The sequence below is a fragment of the Watersipora subatra genome, chromosome 1 (genome assembly GCF_963576615.1).
Source record: "Watersipora subatra chromosome 1, tzWatSuba1.1, whole genome shotgun sequence".
NCBI lineage: Eukaryota > Metazoa > Bryozoa > Gymnolaemata > Cheilostomatida > Watersiporidae > Watersipora > Watersipora subatra.
The window spans coordinates 33,500,598-33,518,925 of record NC_088708.1 but is presented as its reverse complement, the minus strand read 5'-3'; the positions used below and the strand labels follow the sequence as shown (position 1 = coordinate 33,518,925).

The window sequence follows — 18,328 nt, the reverse complement described above, 5'->3', positions numbered from 1 at the left end:
GTAAAATAACAATCAACACTAGATGGGGGCTTCTAACAACACCATTTTACGACATGCGTATTATCTATCCTGGTCAAGTAGTCCTAGGCCGGCATACAACTCAAATCATACTCGATGCATACAGAAATCCCATAAGCTGGACTTTTGACAGCCTCGCAAGTATACGGCATCAAAGTAAATGGACTAACACAAGATGTTTAACCTGCATGTTTTAAAACTAGTTGCTCGATCAATTGCTACACCTACCTCAACAAATTTCTAGGCAGCGATGACTGTCTTAAAACATCAAATGCAAGGCTATAAACATTTAATGCCATGATTTTATGTAATATGCACAATTAACAATTCAAACAACAATACCATCTAGAATTGTCAGTACAATTTCTCAGATTTGGAGAATGATTCGTAATTAAACGTAATTATCTATAAATATATGTTTTACAAGTAATAAGTAAACAAACTTAACATATTACGAATGGTCATAAAGTATCTAAGAAAATATAGAATCTGTCCAAGATGAGACAACACTGAATCATTACAAAAAGAGATGCACTTATCGAGTCGCAGAGAAAATGAGAGTGAGGCTGATGACCGAGTAACTGAGCCCATACACTTCGACAGAACGCTGTTGACAAAATGACAGCGATTAAATCTAAGAAAGGGTTGAGAGATTTTATGGACAGCTGGCAGTGGACATTCTAGTAAATATTTAGAAGAGTATATCAGCTTTTCCAGCCAAGAGCATCATACTGTGTAGAAGGCTGCAACGCGTCGGGATGTTGTTGATGCGTCGTTCTAGTGGTTTTAGTCAAACTATTGCTGAAAATTGGACTAGCATTAGAGTAGCAGTTAGTTGTGGTGGCTTCCATCTCCAGAAAAAACTTAGTATTCCCACCGGGCCAGGGAAGAGTAGGTATTAGCTCATTGCCATGGACAGCTGGAGGCATCACAGTTTGTTGCTGCGCTAACTTATAAGAGGGTTGCCTAGCAACAGGCGATTGTTTACTGCAGCGGCCCAGGCCAGTCATATTGGATGTAATGGGACTGGTTTGTTCAATGTGCATTTGCTGGAACTGTTGGTGAAGGGCGGATTGTTGCTTGTAGCCTGTTTTACGGTTCATACTGCGACTATGCATCTGGCGCTGAAGAGAACTGCTGTTGAAGGAGTGCAACTGTAAAGGTTCTTGAGCCCTTAAAGGACCGAATGGACGCGCTGCCTCATGCACATCTTGGCTGACTGCCAAGTTCTGATCAAGCTGAATACTCTTTTTTATCTCAAGTAGCTTGTGAGGAGGTAGGTCGATGGAGTTGGTTGGGAGACTCATTCGTTTCCCCAACGGAATCTTTGCAGGTGGTTCAGCGGCCACAGGAGATTCTAACTCTCCACTGTGACTCTCCATAAGCTGATTGTGCTCCTGCCGCAACTCTAGCATTCCCCCGGCTTTCATACCGTCCTTCAGCTTCTGCCTAAATGCGATCACATCTTGACAAACCAGACCATCTGATGCCCGTCTGCCTTCTCTGAAATTTATAGGTGAACGAGCATTACGCCGATGTGCTGTGTGAACATCCTGTTCACCATTTAGACGGGTGACTTGTGAGATGCCAGTGTCACACAAGTTACCGTTTGTACTCAGGTAGTTGAGATGCGACTGCAAGCCACCGTTCATCAATGTCACATCTATTGTGTTGGCCATCTCTAGAGTGTTGCCCATGTCGGAGTAGTTAAGATTTGATTCAATGCTTGGTGACTCAAAAGGTAGTTCCATGCTGTTGCCACTGTCGATGCTGGGTCCGCCGATGTTGCGAAGCATCGACTCTGCAGACACAATTCCAGTCATGCCAGTGAGAGTGTGGCGACGTGTGAGAGGCGGCTTCGATGGCGGCCTCGTCCTCGAATCGCACATTTCCATGTCTACCTCGAGACCCGACTCGGCAGATGTACTATAGCCAGTGTCTATAGATGGTGCGACACATGCAGGGTAGTCCGCCAAGAGTTGCTCAATGTTATGAACAGCACGAGGATCGTAGTCCGATTGGACTGTGACTGCAGGAATAAACGGCAAGCACTGAGTGATATCGGCTAGCTCGTTAGGTGCCACTTGTAAACTGTTTTGGTGAATCTGTTGCAAAAATGATGTAGTAGTTTGGCTAAGGGCGTTGTCGGCAACTGTTGAAGGTCGTCTTTGCTGACGAGAATCAGGACGCCTCTCCAGAGGAAAACTACTCCGGTGCAGACGGGACCTGTCTAGCAAGAGATGGTAGATGGCTGTATAGTGGTCAAACACATCATTCTTGTTCAATTTCTAGAAAAGAATAAAGCATCAATGTAATATAAATAGACAGCTTGTAAAAAGTCAGTGTTAACGTTGAACTTAGTATGACCAGTCAGCCGCCGCCATTTGGAACACAACCTCCAATGATTATGCTTGACCGAGATGAAGAGAGGAAGTGTGAATGCTATGCAAGCACGACTAAAAATATAACAGGGGCAGGGGCAATAGAGCGGTTGATAGACTCCCACACGTCAGCATTGTAGCGCTGTTGACGTAGACTGAGTGAATATAACCTCATCAATTAACTCAGACATGTATGCTAGCAGTCAATAGATTAGAGGTGGATAATGGTTAGACACAAGCTCTATACAAAGGAAAGGAATAAAGCATGAATAAAGATGGCTGGTTGCAAGATGATATGGAAAGGCAAAGAGCCTAAAGAACCAATGGTCAGAAAAGGCAGGCAACGAAAAGCCCAACCGTGGCAATTAGAAAGAGAGCGACTGGTGAGTGATGTGTGAAAATGGAAGCATAGAAAGGCTAAAACAGCTAGGACGGTAATGGCAACAGCATGACAAAAAGAGATGGTGTTTAATTACTATGAGAAATGTAACCGTTTAAATGGGAGAGAGATAGCTTCAAATTCCATCAGCTAAATTAAATGACAATTCTGGCAATAAATCTAGATTGATGTTGAATTTTCTTCTCAAGTCGACATGCGACTGATTTAAAACTGACCAATAATTGGTAATGTGATGAGAGCCAGCTTACAAAAACTGTTTAGTCAATGTAGCTAGATGACAACTAATACTGTTTCCATTTTTGATGAAAAAAATAGCAATTTTGAAAACGACAGCCTCCAGGAGACAGAGAGGAAAACAGAGCATAACAAATGAGAATTAAGGCAGACAGAAAGGACAATCAAGGACAATCAAGGACAATCAAGACAGGAAGAGTGGGAAAGGAGATTAAGAGAACGAGGAGACCAATAGCGCCTTTAAATTTTCTACTCATAGGTGCTATGCAATTGGGGTATGCCTATGGCATCTCCATTTGAATCGCTTACACCTCTTATTGGTTGCAGAATTGCGATAGTTTTTGCCTTGATGAGGGAACACGATGTACACTTCACATTATCCATGTCGAGTAGTATCTGTTGACAGTGGATTAGAGCATGAGTGATTATGCATCATTTAAAGCCATAGACAAGATGTTCATACATATTTTAACGTTTAAAATGTATGCTAAAATATTTTATTTGAATCGTACACGGGTCTTTGATAGAGTAATTAATTACCATGGCGGCCATGCGATGTTGAAAGTGGCACGTAGAGAATAACTCCAAATTTATAGACTGCATAAGATTAAACAGATGCTCATTGCATAACTCATTCCTATAGGGTACATGTAGAAAATTCAAAAGCACCACAGGCGCAAAGGAAATGGAAAAAGCAAAGGAAGCTTTGAGAACAAAAAAAGTGGACGAGGAAAATATGAAAGAACAAGAGGAAAACAAAAACAAACAATAATAGCAAAAGATGGGCTACAAAAAAGGATAAGCACAACAGAATAGGACATAGAGAGAGAGCGCTTGAAAGGAGGCACAGAGAGCAAAATAGGAGGCAGGAAAATAAAAATGAATTGGGAGAGCATGAAGATCGGAGAAGCAAAAAAGTGGAGAGCAAGAGGCGTAAAAAAGGAGGCAGGAAAACAAGAAAGAAAACGAGAAAGCAAGCAAGCAAAAAAAATCATGAAAAAAAATAGACAGCAAAAAGGGGATGGTGAGGGCAAGAAAGGAAACAGGGAAGAGCAAAAAGGAGATAGTGAGGGCAAGAAAACCGGAAAGGGAAATAGAGATGGTGAGGGGAAAAAAAGGAAACAGGGAAGAGCAAATAGGGAATGGTGAGGGCAAGAAAGGAAACAGGAAAGAGCAAATAGGGGATGGTGAGGGCAAGAAAAGAAACAGTAAATAGGGGATGGTCAAGGCAAGAAAGTTATCAAAGAAGAACAAAAAGGAGATAGTGAGGGCAAGAAAACTGGAAAGGGAAATAGAGATGGTGAGGGGAAAAAAGGAAACAGGGAAGAGCAAATAGGGAATGGTGAGGGCAAGAAAGGAAATGGGAAAGAGCAAATAGGGGATGGTGAGGGCAAGAAAGGAAACAGGGAAGAGCAAATAGGGAATGGTGAGGGCAAGAAAGGAAACAGGAAAGAGCGAATAGGGGATGGTGAGGACAAGAAAGGTAACAGGTAAGAGCAAATAGGGAATGGTGAGTGCAAGAAAGGAAACAGGAAAGAGCAAATAGGGGATGGTGAGGGCAAATAGATGTTGAGGGCAAAAAGGTAACAGAGAAGAGCAAATAGAGATGGTGAGAGTGAAAAAAAAACAGGGAAGAGCAAACAGGGATGGTGAGGGCAAAACAACAGATAGGGAAAGCATTTGTACAACAGATTTTAAGAATGACAAGAAGTTAGGATTGACGAAGCAAGGCAAAATAGTGCCACTCTGGTGCTGTACTGGAGAAGCCATCAATCAGCGGGTGAACTCCAAGTGATAATTGGAAAAATTCATCCGGATTAGAGACAAACTATGAGCAAGACCAAGTAGGGAAAAGCTTTAATGGAAATTTTAATCTCATATGACGTTAGTGAGATTTTTCTGTTCAACACATTGGCATGACCTTTGTTCATTCCTGTGTAAAACCATTGAGCAAGTAAAACACTGAACAACTTCCAGGTATATGTTATAGCTTGCTATTACTAGATGAACCTGACTGCATTCGCCATGATTTCCATTTAGTATAAATGATAACATAACGAGTACAAACAATAATAGTAAGCATCGAGGAAATGAGATATTTGCTATATGATATCATACGAGCCTTTTTGAAGAAATTACGAATAAACTATCATGAGAATGATCCTCATTTTCGAATGATTTGACTACCAACTGCAACCATTTGACTACTCAATATAACTGTTTGACTACTTACTATAACAGTTTGACTACTCACTAAAACTGTTTGAATACTCACTATTACTGTTTGACTAATCACTATAACAGTTTGACTACTCACTATAACTGTTTGACTACTCACTATAACAGTACTGTTTGACTACTCACTTCAACTGTTTGACTACTCACTATAACTGTTTGACTCCTCACTACAATTATTTGACTACTCACTATATTGATGTGACTACTTTTTTAACATGATAGACAGGCCTGTGCGAGGCATTATATGTCATATCACCGAGGTTTGTTTAGACTTGGAGACGCTATAACGTAAGTATTATTGTTCATTTAATACTCAAAGAAGCTATGCTAATACGCTTCATAATTTGTTATAAACTAACGCAGCATGATGAAGTAAATCTGCCGAAATCTTGAGCGGACTTGACAGTTGGTCTTTAAGTTCAAAAACAGTCTCCCTTTGTCATATATGGGAAAGTGTGTTTGTATTTTCAAGTAGACGCATTACATAAATTAAGCGATGTAGTATAATGTCATGGCTTGCAGGTCATCAGCAATATTACTTGCACTGAACAAAGGGGTAGGGTGGATGCATAGCTGAGTGTTCCTAAAGTTGCTATTACGATGAATAGAAGCATGTCTACGATGATTATTACACAAAGAAATGTTCAATAAGACATACCTCTATAGTTTTGTTACGCTCAAGACCCAGCTGATCCATCTGCCGCAGCACCTGCTCGTTATACTGATCATCGCTGTCGGTTGCGATGATAAGACTGGAAGGGACCGGTTTAAGTGGTGTGCCTGACATGACCCACCTGTGTTTCTTTATCTGATCTATTGTGTAGCGCCTCTCAGGATCCCGGACTAGCATTCGTCGTATCAAATGTTCACACCCTACATAGAAAGCTGCCTAACTTCATATGTCATTTAGCACCTCCAAAATCACACCCAAGAGAAAAATGACAAGACACCGCATAAAAACTTGTATTAGAACTGCTACTGCTACTGCTCTTGGTTTGATAATACAACAGAAAAGAAGCAAATGAAACATTTTCATTTGCTTATCTGATAATCTGTGTTTAACCCTTTGGCAGGGGAAACGACTAAAATGACGTTTACCGGTTGCGTGGGAAAATGACATTTATGTCGGTTTCAGTAGACGTTTATAAAGCTGTCGCCTAGTAATGTTAAACAAAGGATATGCATACTAGTAAGTTTTAAATATCATCAACAAGATATCGGTCGATGATTTACAATATGAAACGATTATCTGAGAGGCGTTGCTTTGGGCTAAAAGCTAAACAAATCCGCACCTCCTTTAAAAAATAAAAGTTGGAAAAACCAGTCAACATCGGCTCGAATTTCAAAACGGTAAAATAAAAGATTATTTGATAATGCGATCGTTAGTGATTTTTTGTCTGATCAGAATAAAATAATTCAAATGATATAAGTGATGTAAACTTTTTGGATTTTAAATATACTTGGAATATACAGAGAAAACGATCGTTATGGTGGCTCGCACGGCTACGTTATACCGTTTGACTCTACTAAAAATTGGTAGAGTCCAAACTCTACAGGAACAATTGTACATGGTTGTATTTTTTTAGTAGTAAATATGTGACTGAATGTTTATGTACAAAAATTTTTGTTCATATAAATACATTTTAGATTTGAGCTATGCATGTTCATAAAATATTAATTTTATTGAATTTTCGAAACTAAATTACACAAGTTTCGGTTGTTTTTGGGGTGCTTATGCCCGGTCAAAGGGTTAATGCTGGATGTCTACCCTTTGATACTCTTGTTAATCTTAGATCTTACTCTTAGAGAGAACATGGCCGACGTAATACTGCTTCGATGGCAGCTGAAACGCTCATGTCTTCAATTAAAATAAACCTGGTTTGAAATGCTGGTTGTCTGTCAACGTTAATAGCTTCAGATTTGTTTTTTGTTTGTATCCTTTTGATGGCATACAACATTATATCGCATTGTAAGTTAATGTACAGACACTTCCAGCTGTTTGTATCCTTCTGATGGGATACAACATTATATCGCATTGTAAGTTAATGCACAGACACTTCCAGCACTTCTGTGTATAGCGGAAGAGATGACAAAGACTAATGATATAATGCACAAAAAGTTATACAAATAGGAAAAACGCTTCAGAGCCTGAGCACAGAAGGTAAGTCAAGCAAGATAAAGAAAAATACCTTCTGACATCCAGAAAGGAATCCTGAACATGCCTTTTAAAACCCTATCTTTGAGATCACGCAGATTCTCTCCATAAAATGGAAGTCCTCCACAAACAAGAACGTAAAGGACCACACCGAGACTCTACAACAAAAGCATTTGTTAATGACCTTAGAATGTGTACAAGTCAGCTCTAGATAGAAACGAAGATGACTACCATAAAACCTGTTTTGAACGCCACCTTTATTTGAACATCACCACTATTGGAGCGCCACTATGGGAGAAAAGTTGGAAAAATCGAGCGCCACTCTTTAATTGAACACCACTTCTATTTTACCAATACTATTTGATATTCTTATTCTTAATTTTTGCTAACCCATAATAGCAAGTGATCAATAGAAGAGTGTCTACAAAACCATACTGATAATGCCTTAGTGCCATCAATAACAATTAATTCATTCATTGTTTCTGTTGGTATCGAGGTCCGTTTTTCAGCTCTAAGTCTTAGGGTATTTTCGTTAAAAACTTTGAGTGCAATACCATAAAAATAATTAGTAACTGTATCAAGCTAATATGTAGTAATTCCTTTTTAATGCAGCCTTGATACTTCAATGTGTGTGGGAAAACGTTTTCACATTCACAATTGAAAATGTAATACTATGTATTTCGAGGCTATTTTGATTATAAACGGTGTCTCTTTATTTGCGCTAGAAGTTTTTATTCAGAAGGGCAACATGTAAAAGCTTTGTTAATAAATTGTTTTGGCGCTAATGTCGACTAGCTTAGCTGTGCAGAGGACAGGTAGAGGTCAGAAGACATTGTGGAATGTATTGCAGCCAGGAGAATATGAAATGGTTCCAAATAAAAGCAACAATCAGAACGCAACTGGCCGAAATAACGAAGCTAATACTTCTGTTTTAAAAATAATATTATTTGTTTTAAAATGTTATTATTTATTTTAAAATGTTAATATTTGTTTTAAAATGTTAATATTTGTTTCTGCATGTATTATAATTATGGTTTGTTTATCTCACTTGTTCTTGAATATATATATACTTGTAGCATTTGACAGATTATTACAATTATAAAACTTAGAAATTTGCAAATTTATAGCATATTATTTGATAGCATGATTGCGGTAATCTGAACTCGGCCTAAAATGGATCAATGATCGTAACTCCTGTTTTATTGCACATAAAATGCCAGTTTTGGTTGCAAACTGTAGGAAACATCGATGAGTGCAATGAGCAATGCAACCTTGTTAAATAAAGTTATAAAATGAAAATATGCCTTTATGAAATAATTCAAAATGAAATAAAAACTTTTAAGCTCCAACAAATATAAGGCTATAAGATCATCGTAGGTTAATTGCAAGCAATAGATATCAACTGGTAGAGACGCGTATCAGCTTCCTCGTGCATATTTATTGAAAGACCTACAAGTTGGAGGTAAGTTGGCAAATTTCTTGCATCCAAAAAGGTTAATGTCGCACCACCCGAGGGAGCGCGCAAAATATATGCGACATTCGATTCGCCCGTGACAGGGTTAAATTTATCTTCTCAACATTCTGACAGGGTGTTTGAAAAATACAACGCCACTCTTTATTTGAATGTCATCTCTAATAAAGCACCACTGTAAGGGAAGGGTTGAACAATAGAGCGCCTCGGCTTTCAAATAAAGGTTTTACAGTATATGACTTTATTGAAGATAAGGAGCTCCTCCTCTTGAGAGTAGCTCCTTGAGCACCAGAGGAAGGAGAAAGGACAGAGGCGCGAGGTAGTTGCGCCCATGCAACCATCACTTACCAAAACAGCATACAACTATGCAAACCACCCGCTTGCATGATAAATAATTGAAGAGCAAAGCCCTAGAGCAACTAGCGCAAAGGCTTCTGCAACCGCGATTTCTCTGGTTCAAGTTACTGTAAATGTGGCATCAGACGAAGCACGCCATTTCATCCCCTTTAGATTGAAGGAACTAGATTGGTTATGTCCCACTTGGCAATAACAAAGAATCAATGTTCACGGATACAACAATCTCACAATTTATAGCTAGTTCCTGGTTGAGAGTTCTCATATAGATAGATACATATCATAGCAAAGTTTGATACTCTAGTTACATCCTACTAACATGTGGAGATGACTTACCCATATGTCTACTTCAGGTCCTCTGTAAGTCTTGCCCTCAAACAGCTCTGGTGCTGCATAGGGTGGAGAACCACAGAATGTCGCCAGCTTCCCATCAAACGAGAATGTGTTGCCAAAGCCAAAATCTGTAAAACCAAGCCGACATTCACTTGTGAAAGACGGAGACCAGAAGATTTTACAGTAAGTCACCTCATGAGCATATTTATAGTGTTAAATCTCTTATAAGAAAACTTGAAAATGATAGGAGCTAGCAGCAAGTCACCAGTAAACCAGCTGTACTAGATTGAACAGCTATACATTGCCTATTTACACATACACTGTCTTTTTTAGAGGTATTTTGGCACATTAAGGTTAATTTTTGAAAAGCACGAGATATGTAGATATGCTGAGCAGTAACTTACTATCACCATTGGCTGTCCCATGATAGTGAACATGGTCGGTGAATGTGTTGCGTATTACAAATCAATAATATTCATGAGTGGATCACATGATTCATTTTCTCTCAAAATATTTGAAGGCAAATTGCATAGCCAAACTGAACATCGCCAAACTGCCTGACATAAATATATATAAGACCTGGCAATCTTACGACTGTCGACAACTTTAATGCCGTTAACGAGTGTACAAATGGCTGTGTACTATGTAAGATTTGTATCAATTCTGTTTTTGAAACATATAAAATAACAGTCGAACTTAAAATCACAAAAAATACTATTTAACAAACAAAAAAGATGATGTTGAAAGTCACTTTACTGGTTGATTACCTTAGCAACCGCATAATGGCATAGCTAATGAGATCCTACTATAGCAAATCTTCCTTGGTTACAAATCTCCTTCCACCATCTGATACGCTAATCGCTAATTAACCAATGACAAAGTAGGTCAACATATATACATATAAGTGCCTTGATAGGATTATACTTACTGGCTTAAGACTCCAGAAGCAAACGATAGTATGCTATAGAAAGTTGAAAACATCCTGGTTCAAGCAAAGAACGGACTTTTATTATAGAACATGACTTTTGAAAGCTGTAGTATGCAATATGTCATGATTGTGTACTTAAACGTCAGAAAAATGCCTCCACATTCTGCTTAATTGTGAATAGTAAAGAATTGAATTACCACGACAAGAATCGGCAAAAACTAATATTAAAAAGTCCTTCACACAAGGAATGAGCCTAGCCAGAGATATCTTCAACAAACACACCATCACATTGTATAATAGCTCTGGTTGCATAGACAACAGAAGGCAAATGCCTTATCTGATGCATAATGCAGATCTATATGACATTTTTACACACACTTACCAGCTATTTTTATATTGCCATTTGCATCCAGCAACAAGTTTTCTGCCTAAAAAGAATCGATGACATTTTAATGCTGGCGCAGACATTGCTATGCTGGTATTATGGAGAGTAGGTACAAAATGCGTGTTGATATATGTAGAGACCTAATGATATTATAGACAAAAGACACATATTGTATGCTGGTATATGTAGAACCATATTATATTATAGACAGTAGACATGTATTGTACACTAGTATATGTATAACTATACTGATATTATAGATAGTAGACATGTATTGTACACTAGTATATGTATAACCATACTGATATTATGGACAGTAGACATGTATTGTACATTAATATATGTATAACTATACTGATATTATAGATAGTAGACATGTATTGTACACTAATATATGTATAACTATACTGATATTATAGACAGTAGACATGTATTGTATACTAGTATATGTATAACCATACTGATATTATAGACAGTAGACATGTATTGTACACTAGTATATGTATAACCATACTAATATTATAGATAGTAGACATGTATTGTAAACTAGTATATGTATAACCATACTGATATTATAGATAGTAGACATGTATTGTACACTAGTATATGTATAACCATACTGATATTATAGACAGTAGACATGTATTGTATACTAGTATATGTATAACCATACTGATATTATAGACAGTAGAAATGTATTGTACACTAATATATGTATAACCATACTGATATTATAGACAGTAGACATGTATTGTACACTAGTATATGTATAACCATACTGATATTATAGACAGTAGACATGTATTGTATACTAGTATATGTATAACTATACTGATATTATAGACAGTAGAAATGTATTATATACTGGTCTATTGAAAACTAACGTATTCAGAAAAACTAACGGTATGCTCACGTACCTTAAGATCTCTGTGGACAACTTTACACGAGTGGCAATACTCGACAGCGGCCAATATCTGCCAAAACTTCTTTCGAGCTTCTGGTTCTGATAACTTTCCATGCTTCACAATATGATCTGTGAAAAGCAAACCATTGATGAAACATTATGAGACTACAATAAATGAGGCCCTTCCATATGGCACCTCAGAGTGAAATCTCTAGAAGCCAAATTTAACACACATGTAAAATGTTGCCTTCAAAGATAAGCAACAAGTTTGTGGCACGTACAAGAAATAAGGCAGACATAACACTGTTGGTATCCTCAAGGCCCATGCTCAGTAATAGCCGACAAGGTATCAACGCGCAGGTCATTCGCAAGTCCATTGCATATCCTTCACAATAGTCGAAAGTTTATAGGGGTTGTCGCCATGATTCGTGATGGAGTATCGATTATCGTTAAAAAGGTAACCCAAGATCTTCATCAATATCTAATGTTAGTAGGCTAAGACAAACGGCCACTTGCCAATGCATACACATTTGGTGAACGCTAAAAATGTTATTGGGTTCCTGCTAATTCTGGTATTATTGATAGAAAAGCTACCCTCGCGATCACTTACCATTGAAAGTATTACATGGTTGCCAGGTGTATGAACACCTGTACATCCAGTAAATGACAAATATTTTTAATTGGTACATTAGAAGGGTCCACACAGGAAATTCAAAGCACCATGAGTGATAGGTCTTGTAATAGAGCCAAAGTAGTGCATCAATACAAGGGTTGTACGTCATGACGACACGCTGCAATGCACTCACTTTTGGTGCAGTCTTACCAGGAGGCATACGCTCAAGCAAAGGATTATAAATTGGATATTAAATGCTGAGGAGACCTTCCAGGAATTGAAGAGTGATAAAATGGTGAATTTGGACAAGTAGCAACTTGCTTGCTGTGAGGTGTTTAATGAGGTCTTTGGTGAGATGTGAACATGCTGAATAGAATGATGACCATTGGCTAAGGATAGTCCTAAGAATAATGCTGCATTGGTGGGCTTGATTGGAGCTAACTACCATCAACTGATGGCTCATATCTCAGCATATTCCTTCAGATGGCAAATACAGATTTAATTGCGTAATAGAACTTAGTGACCAGTCATAGTTCACAGTAGAACTACTAGGGTTCGTAAAAAAGGTTAAAGGTTGACTTGCAACAAAATTCACATTACAGTTATTTGGTGTCAAAAAATTCACTATGTCTTACTCTGCTGTGTTGTAGATGCAAAATATGTGGAAATGTGATTACAAGCTCTTAAAAGCTCAAAAACGAACAGTTAATCGCCGCCATCACGAGACCGCCGTAGATTAGAATCTATTTCCAAAACGGCTCAAATGGGAAGTAATTGTACCAGATGGCTTCTGTTTACACTTTCATGCAACCTCATTCATTGAAATATTTTCACAAATAGACTTCACGCGTTCAATAAAACCATGTCTATTGTTCTTCCGCCGTCTATTTCATCATCATTGTAATGCTGTTACTTTGAGCACTGATATCTCAAAACCTACCGTAAAAATTCGTTTAATTTTTTAACCTTAGCTCGAAGGAGTGCATATCATCCTCTGAGAAACATAACGAGCCTGTTGGTCACCTGCGATAGTCGAAAAATGCTGCAGAAATTATTCGCGCTGTTCGGCAGGAAGTATGGGTCACATAATCAAATTACGACTAGACGATTAGACCAAGCCAAAACAAAACTGTAAACTAGCGAGCGTCTATATTTGGTAAGGGCTCTTCGGTAAAACCCGAAGTGTTTGTCATAAACTAGGGCTACGAAAAGTTTTATATTGAGCCTTTTATTGTAGAGGTGGAACGAGACACGAGACGTCTCGAGTATCGACCTGTCTCGTCTCGTATCGGTCTCGTCTCGACTTAACTATTGCCAAACTCGAGACAGGAAATAGAACTAAAGCGCCTGCGCACGGTTGTTAAAACATGGCTTCTTGCGGTAGCAACAACTCCATATATTGTAATGGATTGCGGGCAACTGCCTTTAAAGTTATACCCGGTCCGTTACTACCTGTTGCTACTGATTATGTTGGCTACTGAGTCTAATCATGTAGTCCGGACAACGGCCCTGTTATTTTTTAGTTCGGTTCTGTGTCCTTAAAACCGATACCGGGTCGTATCTAGTTATTCTTCGGATAAGACTTTTGCGGGTAAAATGTCTGTATTTTATCGTATCGTGTCTATACACCAACTGCCCTTCATAAAATTCGGGCCTCTTTTACGTATATACTACCAATCGCGGGTAAAACTTGCCCGGACACGGAGAAACGAACGAAAGGCCGTGTCGACCATAATCCGTGTTCGGTTAACAATGACGTTTTGTTAGCTCAATATAAGAATATACATGTGCATGTATACAGTAATTAATATAATTTCATGAGTACAATTTAAATATAATTCACATACTACAGCTAATACACAAACAAAACTTAACATTAACGAAACGATAAGAATGAAAGTGTTATCGTGTGTTCTTTTAGTTGCGGTATTTCTTTGTAGAGCGACCGCTATCGGTTTCATTACACATTACATTAAAAAGTAAGAACTATTCAATAGATGGTAAAAATATACATGTACAAAGCAATACATTTATAATAATTATGATCAATCAAGCTCAAAATTCTTAGAATATATAACTTCGGTATTTTAGAGCTGTTTGTGTCACTTTTGTTTACAAAAACTACATGCATATCACTATTAAAATGTTGTATTTAAATCGTTTACACCAGGTGAAAATTCAATTTAAAAAGAGTTTTATTAATTTTACATATACCAAGTAGCTAGTACTTGTGTAGTGAAATCATCACCAAATGCTCATTATTTTACTGTCTCGTGTCTCGAGTCTCGAATTTTTACAAGACAGTGTCTCGAGTCTCGTCTCGAGCTTAAAAAACCTGTCTCGTTCCACCTCTATTTTATTGGCCTTTCAATTTACATGATAACATCACGTGACAAAACAATAACCAAATGTAATGGCTAGGTCAGAGAAATAAACTGATTTCAATCTACGGCGGTTTCGTGATGGCAGCGATTAACTGTTCGTTTTTGAGCTTTTAAGAGCTAGTAATCACATTTCCACATAATTTGTACCTACAATGCAGCAGAGTAAAGCATGGTGAATCTTTGTTATCAAATAACTGTGATGTGAATTTTGTTGCAAGTCAACCTTTAAGGCTTGTGTTGTTAACACTCCACTCATCGAATGCTACAATTAACACTAAAATGCAAATAATTAGTTTTAACTCCAATTTTAGCAATTATTGATGGTAATTTGATATTACAACTGCATTGAAGTTGTTCTGATCAAATGGACCATGCCAAGACTTGTCCCGCTTTACTGATTTATAGCTTTACCATGTGTGTCTTCATCGGTAAGATCAAACTAAAATTGGCGAGTAAACGAAATTGATCTACCGCGCTAGTAAATCAAGTCGTGTAAATTAAATTGGGTGAAGTAGTTTAGCTTGGGACTTCCTCCGAGCCTTGAACAAGCTATGACTGTGGATACGGGTTATGGTGCCAACTTGATTCAGCTTCTCTTTGCAAGTAATTTTTATAAAGTACTTAAGACTAATCTTTAATAATTAGTCTTAAGTTACTAAAGTAGCCGATTGACTCTTGCACAGATTGCCATAACCTAAATCTTATTAAAGACAAGGCCCGGAGACATGGTGAACTCAGACGATATTGTGGTCGCCTGCAGTGCAGCAAACATGTGATACATGGCAAACAACGTGGGTCTGCAAAAGTTAAACAAGTAGAAGGCGCATACAAGCATGATCAAATTAAAGAAAAAACCGCAGACCATACTGCACTTAGCGAGCTCTTCAGACACTAAGCGTTAAAGAGGCTTCACGTCAGCAGAAATTATGCTTGTTTCAGCTAAGAGCCAAACGTAGTTCTTAGATGCTGACAAGGAAATTCCTAAAATGCTAACTCGAGAGTTGAATACTTTAAGATTAGCTGACAGCTACATATACAGTAGACGCTTCTATAACGTGCATTCCAGATAACGTACAGAATTGTAAAGTTTTGCTTCATACCCCATAAAAAGTTCCATATAACGTAAAGTGTTGAGTCAGACGAGCTCTCAAATTCATGTTCAATGGTAACCTACCTCGCCACACTTGGGAGAGAAAAAACAACGCTTGTATAACGTTATATCCATTATATATACAACTTGCATGGCATTCTACTTGGTCGTGATAGATCGTCGGATGTGTCGACAAACAGAGAATAGGGTAGCTGCGCTATTGTTTATAATACATAGGTGAAGGCAATCGATTGGTGCAGGTGCTACAGCATCGGTCTGCCAATCTGAATGTCACGAGTTGGAGAGTATCTGCCAAAGTTATCTTTTATCCTAACCTTGACCCCTAGATACAGATAGATGACGAACAGGTAGTACCACTCCTTTAATAATAAAATATTTCTTTATTTTGTTTTATTGTAGACGTATAAAATATTTGTTATTAGTTTTACTCTGCAGAATAGACTTTGCTGTTTATAAAAAATAGGCGAATTGTTGCAAATGAATGTCGAAGATGTGCGCTTTCTATCAACTTATTGTAAAATTACTGCAATCAACATCTACTATATAAATGGCAATCGTTGTGTGTATGTGATTGAGTGTCCGCGGTATAGAGTACCGTACTTTTCGGACTATTACCAGCTACTAGGTATCTAGGGCGCGTTAACGAGATTCTCCGGTTAGTACACGCCTCTACTATACATAACCTACGGTATTCATAGTTTTACGCAGAGCACGTCATATCTGGTTAGCGCGCCTCTTTACGGCGCCCAACGACATTGGCGCGTTCGGAACAGCAAAATCGCGGCCGTTTGAGAAAGCACCGTTCTGAGTTCGGCAGCCTATACAGCTATACAAATGTACTAATCATTAAATAAAATAGATTAATGAATAGTAAGTTACATGCGATTAATATTTACTGCCAACGTGTAATGAGAAGGTCACACGAATGTTGATTTCTTGCGGTCACGGGAAAACGCAGTTCTCACCTACTACATTTCTACATAGAAAAAAGGTAGGCATTTCTTAATCAATGTTGTATTGTCTATGAATTGCCACACTTCCACTACATAAACCTTTCACTTGCGTCCGTGTACAAATTTAGCTATCGGCCTACTGCCAGCCATTTTGCCGATATTGCTTAATATGTATACGATATTTTTTTCAATTTCAAACTCCATCTATACTGTTTGTTTTGGTTATATATTTCATTTTGCCAACATGTTAACAAGCACTGCTATACAAAAAAATCGTTGTATCTATATTTTGTGCATTTTAATTATCTGTCATGTGTCATCAACATAAGTAGTTATTTGTTTTTTAACTCGGACGCATTTAATGAACTCGCACAAAAAATCTTCGTTTTTAAGTTAGAAATTCTCGAACGAAGATTTAAAATTAAATTTTAGGCTAATTTTATAGAGAAATCTTTGGACAACACTGTCACTACTATAAAAGTCTTAAAGACCGTTGGTTATGTTATCAACGAATAATAAAATTCAGTTACTAGCAATTGGTGGTAAAATTGCAAAATGTGTCTACGGCGGTCGACCATAGAAAACGCATAAATGAGTCTACTTCAGTGAAAGGGTTGGAAACGTTGGATTTGCCACTGTTTGTGATAGTAAACATGTTCACTTCGTTCTGAGTTACTTTTATTCTTTTCCAGCTACGAGTACTACAGCTACTACAGAACTTGCACGGGTACTGCTACTGCGTTTTACCTACTAAATTTCTTGTTCGAAAAGGTTAGTATTGTTGTATGTTATTGCTATTTACTATGTTATTGCTATTACTGCTATTGCTATTTTAATTATATGTGTAATCACAAAAATCTGAATCAGCTATGTCATCAACATAAGTAATTGTTTTCTAACTCGATGGCATTTTCAAAACTTACACAAAAATGGTTGTTTTAACCACTTCGGGTACAATTGCATAATCCAATTTCGCGTTCAGGTACAATTAAATCATGATGCTCTACAGATTATGACATGAGTCAACAAAAGTCATTTTAACCGTAGAAGCACTCACATTTTTACATAGAACACCTATACTTTTGGAAAGCAAAGAAAATTCTGTATCTGATCGTATTATCTTTATTTCAAAAATTAAAAATAATAAATATTGAAAGTAGCATGAAATAGCGGTTTTATTAAAATTCGTGTTCTACGAACATTTTTGACTAATAAGGGTAGCATGAAAATGTATAAAACTATATATAATAACAAACGATTAAAACATACTGTGTATACAATGCAATCTACAGTCTCTTCCATAGGTGTTAACTTATCTTCGTCACCACTCTACTGGAAGTCTACCATTTCTATCGCTGAATTGAAGCCTATACGCATCAACTACTAACTACTACGCGTTGCTACTAACTGATCGAGATGTTGAACTTTGAACCCAAATTACTCGAAATTCTTTCATTTGACCATAG

General features: G+C 37.6%; 1 protein-coding gene across 1 annotated transcript in view; it reads right to left on the bottom strand.

Annotated features, from left to right (window-relative positions):
• Nucleotides 1–312: 312 nt before the first annotated feature.
• The window catches only part of LOC137385676 (serine/threonine-protein kinase SIK2-like), a 30,209-nt gene continuing 12,193 nt past the window's right edge, over nt 313–18,328 (bottom strand). Inside the window, exons 4-9 of the mRNA XM_068072194.1 lie at nt 11,815–11,930; nt 10,895–10,940; nt 9,588–9,712; nt 7,461–7,584; nt 5,930–6,144; nt 313–2,306 (exon numbers count right to left, since the gene is read on the bottom strand). Coding sequence (XP_067928295.1) covers nt 723–2,306; nt 5,930–6,144; nt 7,461–7,584; nt 9,588–9,712; nt 10,895–10,940; nt 11,815–11,930 — 2,210 coding nt within the window. The 3' untranslated portion in view covers nt 313–722. The remainder of the gene's footprint in view (nt 2,307–5,929; nt 6,145–7,460; nt 7,585–9,587; nt 9,713–10,894; nt 10,941–11,814; nt 11,931–18,328) is intronic.